General features: G+C 45.5%; 3 protein-coding genes across 3 annotated transcripts; all 3 read left to right on the top strand.

The window, feature by feature from the left end:
- Positions 1-429: 429 nt before the first annotated feature.
- LOC116409517 lies at positions 430-1553 on the top strand. Its single transcript, XM_031898177.1, has one exon. It carries the CDS (start codon positions 501-503, stop codon positions 1041-1043), a length of 543 nt encoding a protein of 180 aa, XP_031754037.1. The 5' UTR covers positions 430-500; the 3' UTR covers positions 1044-1553.
- A 3680-nt stretch (positions 1554-5233) lies between these two features.
- Positions 5234-5830, top strand: LOC116409516. Its single transcript, XM_031898176.1, has one exon. The coding sequence runs from the start codon at positions 5247-5249 to the stop codon at positions 5787-5789; it is 543 nt and encodes a 180-aa protein (XP_031754036.1). The 5' UTR covers positions 5234-5246; the 3' UTR covers positions 5790-5830.
- A 1447-nt stretch (positions 5831-7277) lies between these two features.
- On the top strand, positions 7278-7823 carry LOC116409515. The gene has a single exon (XM_031898175.1). The coding sequence runs from the start codon at positions 7278-7280 to the stop codon at positions 7821-7823; it is 546 nt and encodes a 181-aa protein (XP_031754035.1).
- The last annotated feature ends 1129 nt before the right edge of the window (positions 7824-8952 follow it).

Raw genomic sequence — 8952 nt, 5'->3', positions numbered from 1 at the left:
CAGAAGTTTTGCAAAACAATTCGCCAATGGCGAAATGCAGAAATTGGCTGCGAATGCCTGGTGAAAAAATTCGCTCATCACTACTGTCCCGTACAAATCCCTTGCGACTAGATAAGGTCCCATTTCCACGAAAAAAACTTCTTGCATGCCGATACAAAGAGGAATATGGCTGAAGGGTATGTACGAGGCAGAAGCAAATGCCTTGGCTTTGGGACACAGGCTGACACGGGTGTGACGTCTCTGCATAGTTGAGTAGAAAGACAACTGAATGGGTTGAGTGTGCTGCAAGCGCTTCATTAGCGCAGCGGCGAGACTTTTGCCTTTCCCCATGAGGACCGGGGTTCAATACCTGCCCTGTACAAATCCCTTGTTACCGGGTTGATAAGGTCCCATTTCCACTACCTCAGCTCACAAGCAAAAATAAGCCTTACTAACCATGGAGCTGAAAGTACCTGTGAGCAGTGCGTCTTCTCTCTGCCTGGATATCACCCCCGGGCACAATGAGTCAGTCACCCATAATCCTCCCTGTTGTGCTACTGCTGCTGCCTGTGTTGGTTCTGTGTTCTCCAGAATGCCCATGGCTTGACAATAAGGGAGAGTTTCAGGTTCAAAAAATACTAACTGTCCTTGATCATATGGAGCCCACGGAAGAGATTCCGGATGATTGCTTTCTACCCCTGCCTCCTATTGACTTTACCCACAACATGTCTCTGGGGGCTGCGGCCGCCATAGTGGATAAAGTCGCCAGGGAAACTATCAGATTGTACAGTAAAAAGTGTCACCAACTGGGACACACACAGAAGGATTGTTCTGAGCTGCTTCACCTTCTGCATCAGCTAAGCCAATGGGTGGCTCCGTGCCTGACAGACACAGGGGAATATAAGGAGGTCACAGAGCAAGTAACTAAACAATTCAGACAGATGGCACGAAATCCGGGTAACGCTGCCTGTGCCCGGCATAACATTTGGGCGGCTACCACTCATTATTACCAGCAAGTTGCTCGTCTCACATCCCTGATGGTCAAACAGCGTCTCATGAACTGAATCTGCGCCTCCAATCTTGTTGGCTATTGCACAAGGGAAAAGAAAAACGTCACCATAATTCCCGGGCAAGAGCGCTGGCTTGCTTGTCCCTCCATGTGCCGGTTGGATGGCGAGCACCCTGGCAAGTCTCTCCTGTGCATCTTTTAATGCTTGCGCCCTGCGTTGCTGCCAGCCTTCTTGCATTGGATCCTAATTTCCATAGCCAAGCTGGGTCTGTTCTGCTGATGGTGGCGAACCAAACTCAGTCACCCATACTCCACCCCATCGTGTTGCTGCTGCTGCCTGGGCCCATCACTGCCTCTCTACAAAGGGCAAAATCTGCCCAGAAGGGAGACTTTCTGCTCAACCAAATGTTGACTACCTTTCATCATCTGGAACCCAAGAAAGCGCTCCTATGCTTCCTCCCACTGACACTTCCTGCAACATATAACAGATGGAAGCTGTACCCATGGCGGCAAAAACAGTCTTCGGGAGACTGCCAGACTGTCACCTGTGTGTAGAAGTAGAAAGTGACAACTTGTGCCCAAGTTTTTCCTTTTCTTATTTGAATTCAATAAAGATGGTTGTAAAAGATGCTTTTATTGTCTCTCCTGTTACATAGTTACATAGTTACATAGGGTTGATAAAAGACCAGTGTCCATCAAGTTCAACCCATCCAAGTAAACCCAGCACACCTAACCCACACCTACCAATCTATACACTCACATACATACACTATATATACAACCACTAGTACTAACTGTAGATATTAGTATCACAATAGCCTTGGATATTCTGATTGTTCAAGAACTCATCCAGGCCCCTCTTATAGGCATTAACAGTATCTGCCATTACCCCATCACTAGGAAGGGCATTCCCCAACCTCACTGCCCTCACCGTGAAAAACCACCTACGCTGCTTCAAATGGAAGCTCCTTTCCTCTAATCTAAAGGGGGGGCCTCTGGTGCGCTGATTGTTTTTATGGGAAAAAAGAACATCCCCCAACTGCCTATAATCCCCTCTAATGTACTTGTACAGAGTAATCATGTCCCCTCGCAAGCGCCTCTTTTCCAGAGAAAACAACCTCAACCTCGACAGTCTCACCTCATAGTTTAACCCTTCCATCCCCTTTACCAGTTTAGTTGCAGTCTCTGCACTCTCTCCAGCTCATTAATATCCTTCTTAAGGACTGGAGCCCAAAACTGCCCCCCATACTCAAGATGAGGCCTTACCAGGGACCTATAAAGAGGCAAAATTATGTTTCATCCCTTGAGTCAATGCCCTTTTTATACAAGACAGCACTTTATTTGCTTTAGTAGCCACAGAATGACACTGCCTGGAATTAGACAATTTGTTATCTGCAAAAAACCCCTAGATCCTTCTCCATTAAGGAAACCCCCAACACACTACCATTCAGTAGATAGTTTGCGTTTATATTATTTCTACCAAAGTGCATAACTTTGCACTTATCAACATTGAACCTCATTTCCCAGTTTGCTGCCCAGTTATCTAATTTTGTCAAATCGCTCTGCAAAGCGGCAGCATCCTGCATGGAACTTATAGTTTTGCACAATTTAGTGTCATCAGCAAAAATAGAAACAGTACTGTCTATGCCCCCCTCCAGGTCATTAATAAACAAGTTAAAAAGCAAAGGCCCAAGGACTGACCCCTGCGGTACCCACTAACCACACTGGCCCAATTAGAAAATGTTCCATTTCCCCCCACTCTGTGTACTCTATCCTTCAGCCAGTTCTCTATCCAATTACAAATATTATGTTCTAGGCCAATATTCCTTAATTTGATCATTAACCTTCTGTGAGGTACTGTATCAAATGCTTTAGCAAAGTCCAAGTAGATGACATCAACTGCCATTCCAGCATCGAGGTTCCCACTCACCTCCTCATAAAAGGCGACTAAATTAGTCTGGCAAGATCTGTTACGCATAAAACCATGCTGGCACAAACTAATAGTATTGTGAACTGCAATGTATTCAAGTACCCTATCCCTTATTACCCCTTCCAGAAGCTTTCCTACTACTGATGTCAGACTAACAGGCCTATAGTTTTCAGGCTGAGAACAGGATCCCTTTTTAAATAACGGCACCACATTAGCAATCCGCCAGTCTCTCGGCACCATGCCAAACCTCAATGAATCCTGAAAAATTAAGTGAAGAGGTTTGGCAATCACAGCGCTCAGCTCATTTAATACCCTGGGATGAATCCCATCCGGCCCTGGACCTTTGTTTACCTTTACATGTTCAAGTCTCTTTTGAATTTCCTCCCGAGTGACCCATGCGTCAGTAGCTAAATTACTAGCACTGGGCATATTACAAGGGAAGCCTTCATTATCTGGCTCCTCAGATGTATAGACAGATGAAAAATAAGAGTTCAAAATTTCAGCTTTTTCCCCGTTCTCATCAACCAACTTACCCCCCCGTGATAATAAAGTTCCCACCCCTTCTTGCTTCATTTTTTTACTATTCACATAATTAAAAAATAATTTTGGATTCTTTTTACTCCTAGCTGCAATATCCCTTTCCATCTCTATTTTAGCTTGCCTGATAGCTTTTTTGCTGCTTTATTTGCTTCCTTGTACCTGATGAAAGTCCCTGCTGTCCCAGCTAACTTGAATGCCCTAAAAGCACGTTTTTTATTACCAACCTCGACACTAACTCTTTTATTCAGCCATAAGGGTTTTGCTTTGCGATGCCTCTCCTTGCTTACAAGGGGAATATACTGTTGTGTATACCTGCAAAGCAATGTTTTAAAGATGTTCCATTTTCCTTCTGTGTCTAACCCCATGAAAAGCCTTTCCCAGTTGACACATTGCAGAGATGCCCTTATACTGGCAAAGTCTGCACGTCTAAAATTGAGCGTTTTAGTTACTCCCTTTGATACATGAAACCAGTACATACAGAAAAAAAGAGAGAATAACAAATTTAAACCCACCTCATGGGCCTCTGTTTATGGGCCGACTTACTTTCGTGTTCCCCTCGGACAGACACTGGGCATTGCTGGCATTGCTGGGGCGGCAGGCGTTTGGGCACAGAGAGCTAAGCTGAGGCAGAAAGCAGGGCCAGCCGCCATGTATGTATGTATGTATAACTTTATTTATAAAGTGCCACAAGGGTACGCAGCGCTGTACAATCTTACAGAATACACAAAAACACACAGGGAGGGCAAGTGTTATAATAAATACAATAAATAAGTATAAATACACAGGGAGTAAGTGCCATGTGGTATGAGACACAGTAGGATGGAGTTCCCTGCCCCGTAGAGCTTACAGTCTAACAGTGAGCCTTTTCCTCTTTCAGATCATCATGTTATCTTTTTTTCTGTTGATAAGGTCCCATTTTCACAAAAAAAACCTTTTGCATGCCGATAAAAAGAGGAATATGGCTGAAGGGTATGTACGAGGCAGAAGCAAATGCCTTGGCTTTGGGACACAGGCTGATACGGGTGTGACGTCTCTGCATAGTTGAGTAGAAAGACAACTGACTGGCCTGTGGGTGTGGCGACTGCTTTATTAGCACAGTGGTGAAGCTTTTGCCTTTGCCCATGAGGACCGGGGTTCAAGACTTGTCCTGGAGTGATGAGCGAACCTGTCGCGTTTCGCCATAAAATTCGTGAAACGGCAATAAAATTCGCAAAATGCTTTTTTTACGCGACCAATTTGATGCACGGCAAAAAAAAATTCCGTTTGACTCATTTGCTTGCGGCAAATTTTTACAGAAGTTTTGCAAAACAATTCGCCAATGGCGAAATGCAGAAATTGGCTGCGAATGCCTGGTGAAAAAATTCGCTCATCACTACTGTCCCGTACAAATCCCTTGCGACTAGATAAGGTCCCATTTCCACGAAAAAAACTTCTTGCCGATACAAAGAGGAATATGGCTGAAGGATATGTACGAGGCAGAAGCAAATGCCTTGGCTTTGGGACACAGGCTGACACGGGTGTGACGTCTCTGCATAGTTGAGTAGAAAGACAACTGAATGGGTTGAGTGTGCGGCAAGCGCTTCATTTGCGCAGCGGTGAGACTTTTGCCTTTCCCCATGAGGACCGGGGTTCAATACCTGCCCTGTACAAATCCCTTGTTACCAGGTTGATAAGGTCCCATTTCCACTACCTCAGCTCACAAGCAAAAATAAGCCTTACTAACCATGGAGCTGAAAGTACCTGTGAGCAGTGTGTCTTCTCTCTGCCTGGATATCACCCCCGGGCACAATGAGTCAGTCACCCATAATCCTCCCTGTTGTGCTACTGCTGCTGCCTGTGTTGGTTCTGTGTTCTCCAGAATGCCCATGGCTTGACAATAAGGGAGAGTTTCAGGTTCAAAAAATACTAACTGTCCTTGATCGTATGGAGCCCACGGAAGAGATTCCGTATGATTGCTTTCTACCCCTGCCTCCTATTGACTTTACCCACAACATGTCCCTGGGAGCTGCGGCCGCCATAGTGGATAAAGTTGCCAGGAAAAGTATCAGATTGTACAGCAAAAAGTGTCACCAACTGGGACACACACAGAAGGATTGTTCTGAGCTGCTTCACCTTCTGCATCAGCTAAGCCAATGGGTGGCTCCGTGCCTGACAGACAAAGGGAAATATAAGGAGGTCACAGAGCAAGTAACTAAACAATTCAGACAGATGGCACAAAATCCGGGTAACGCTGCCTGTGCCCGGCATAACATTTGGGCGGCTACCACTCATTATTACCAGCAAGTTGCTCGTCTCACATCCCTGAAGGTCAAACAGCGTCTCATGAACTGAATCTGCGCCTCCAATCTTGTTGGCTATTGCACAAGTGAAAAAAAAACCGTCACCGTAATTCCCGGGCAAGAGCGCTGGCTTGCTTGTCCCTCCATGTGCAGGTTGGATGGCGAGCACCCTGGCAAGTCTCTCCTGTGCATCTTTTAATGCTTGCGCCCTGCGTTGCTGCCAACCTTCTCGCTTTTGATCCTAATTTCCATAGCCAAGCTGGGTCTGTTCTGCTGATGGTGGGGAGCCAAACTCAGTCACCCATACTCCACCCCATCGTGTTGCTGCTGCTTCCTGGGCCCATCACTGCCTCTCCACAAAGCCCAAAATCTGCCCAGAAGGGAGACTTTCTGCTCAACCAAATGTTGACTACCTTTCATCGTCTGGAACCCAAGAAAGCGCTCCTATGCTTCCTCCCACTGACACTTCCTGCAACATATAACAGATGGAAGCTGTACCCATGGCGGCAAAAAGAGTCTTTGGGAGACCATCGGCTTCTATGCAGAAAACTGCCAGACACACGGACAGCCACAGGAGCTGTGTGATCTTCTAGGGGCTCAGCAGACCTGTCCTCTACTGTTGGTGTGAACTGTCACCTGTGTGTAGAAGTAGAAAGTGACAACTTGTGCCCATGTTTTTCTTTTTCTTATTTGTATTCAATAAAGATGGCTGTAAAAGATGCTTTCATTGTCTCTCCTGTCCTTTGTCTTTGATACATGAAACCAGTATGTACAGAAAAAAAAGAGAGAATAACAATTTAAACTCACCTTATGGGCCTCTGTTTATGGGCTGACTTACTTTTGCGTTCCCCTCGGACAGACACTGGGCATTGCTGGCATTGCTGGGGCGGCAGGCGTTTGGGCACAGAGAGCTAAGCTCAGGCAGAAAGCAAGTGATGGCTGAAGGATATGTACGAGGCAGAAGCAAATGCCTTGGCTTTGGGACACAGGCTAACACGGGTGTGACGTCTCTGCATACTTGAGCAGAAAGGCAACTGATTGGCCTGAGGGTGCGGCAACCGCTTCATTAGCAGAGCAGTGAAATTTTTGCCTTTCCCCATGAGGACCGGGGTTCAGGACCTGCCCCGTACAAATCCCTTGCGACCAGATTGATAAGGTCCCATTTCCACTAAAAAAACCCTTTTGCATGCCGATACAAAGAGGAATATGGCTGAAGGATATGTACGAGACAGAAGCGAATGCCTTGGCTTTGGGACACAGGCTGACACGGGTGTGACGTCTCTGCATAGTTGAGCAGAAAGACAACTGACTGGCCCGAGGGAGCAGAAACTGCTTGTTAGCACAGCGGTGAAACTTTTGCCTTTCCCCATGAGGACCAGGGTTCAATACCTGCCCCGTACAAATCCCTTGCGACCAGATTGATAAGGTCTCGTTTCTACTACCTCAGCTCACGTAAAAAAATAAGCCTTACTAACCATGGAGCTGAAAGTACCTGTGAGCAGTGCGTCTTCTCTCAGCCTGGATATCACCCCCGGGCACAATGAGCCAAACTCCGTCACCCAAACTCCTCCCTGTTGTGCTACCATCTCGCGGCAGTTCCCCAGAATGCCCATGGCTTGACAATAAGGGAGAGTTTCTGGTTCATAAAATCCTAACTGTCCTTGATCGTATGGAGCCAATGGAAGAGATTCCGGATGATTGCTTTCTACCCCTGCCTCCTATTGACTTTACCCACAACATGTCCCTGGGAGCTGCAGCCGCCATAGTGGATAAAGTTGCCAGGAAAACTATCAGATTGTACAGCAAAAAGTGTCACCAACTGGGACACACACAGAAGGATTGTTCCGAGCTGCTTCATCTTCTGCATCAGCTAAGACAATGGGTGGCTCCGTGCCTGACAGACACATGGGAATATAAGGAGGTCACGGAACCAATACTTGAACAACTCAGACAACAAAGACAGACGGCACCAAATCCGGGTAACACTGCCTGTGCCCGGCATAGCATTTGGGCGGCTACCACTCATTATTACCGGCAAGTTGCCCGTCTCACATCCCTGATGTTCAAACAGCATCTCATGAACTGAATCTGCGCCTCCAATCTTGTTGGCTATTGCACAAGTGAAAAGAAAAAACATCTTTTTGCCAGTGTGTGAAATTTTATAAGTTTAAAGTTTTTGTTAATGTTTAATAATAATAATAATAATAATAATAATAATAATTTTCTTGTTTTATTAAATAAAAGTACTATGTACAGTAGTTTTTTGCTGATGGGAAACCAAAATGCAAAGGAAAAGTATCACCATTTATTTACAATTGAGAATAAAAAAGTAAAGGCATTTCCAGACTATACAGATAGCTAAGAAATCTGCTCCGAAAGAAGGGTAATGTTGCCTGTGTTCGCTACTTCGCTAGCAGTATCAGTTGAAGTTTAGATGACGGGGAACATAAATCATCTTTATTATTTTCAATGTTTAGTTCTGAAGCTACAGACCATATAAGCTTTGGATCAGGGCGGCCAACACTCTGCTCTCTCTGCTTTTATTCGGCAGCCTCTGGGAAATCCCCTCAGAGAGAGACAAAAATAAAAAAATAGAAAGCTTTGGCACACAAATTAGAGATTTGTATGAGGAAGGGAATGTGTCAGAGTTATGGGGACGGGCTGAACAGTGTGTGGCGTCTGTGCCTTGTTCAGCATAAATAGCCCAGAACTAGGGGCAGCGGCAGCCGGCACAGCACCGCGGGAGCAGTTTTACTTTTCCCCATGATAATAAATTGTCACATCTCAGTCTTGTTTCATTTATTTAAAATCATACGTTGATCACTCAAAGACAGAAACCAAGAAGTGACAACCGGAATGAGCAATTGCCAAACTATTTATACCGCCCCCCCGCAAACCACAAGTTTAGATGAAGCGGAAGTTCACATTCAGACAATATGTGAGGGAAAAAATATAAATCATCTTTATTATTTTCAATGTTTAGTTCTAAAGCTACAGACCATATAAGCTTTGGATCAGGGCGGCCAACACTCTGCTCTCTCTGCTTTTATTCGGCAGCCTCTGGGAAATCCGCTAAGAGAGAGACAAAAATAAAAAAACAGAAAGCTTTGGCACACAAATTAGAATCTGACTAAACCAGTTTCTCAGTAATAGTTGCTGTACAAGGGGCCTCCTCTGCTTGTTTCACTGAACCCACTTTAGTTTCTCAGCGCTAA

This window comes from Xenopus tropicalis, chromosome 3 (assembly GCF_000004195.4).
Source record: "Xenopus tropicalis strain Nigerian chromosome 3, UCB_Xtro_10.0, whole genome shotgun sequence".
In the NCBI taxonomy this organism is placed as follows: domain Eukaryota; kingdom Metazoa; phylum Chordata; class Amphibia; order Anura; family Pipidae; genus Xenopus; species Xenopus tropicalis.
This window is presented reverse-complemented; position numbering and strand designations above follow the sequence as displayed.

Bases quoted from the DNA above. Each gene is read 5' to 3' on its own strand.
- LOC116409517 (XM_031898177.1), top strand. From the start codon at position 501: ATGAGTCAGTCACCCATAATCCTCCCTGTTGTGCTACTGCTGCTGCCT.
- LOC116409516 (XM_031898176.1), top strand. From the start codon at position 5,247: ATGAGTCAGTCACCCATAATCCTCCCTGTTGTGCTACTGCTGCTGCCT.
- LOC116409515 (XM_031898175.1), top strand. From the start codon at position 7,278: ATGAGCCAAACTCCGTCACCCAAACTCCTCCCTGTTGTGCTACCATCT.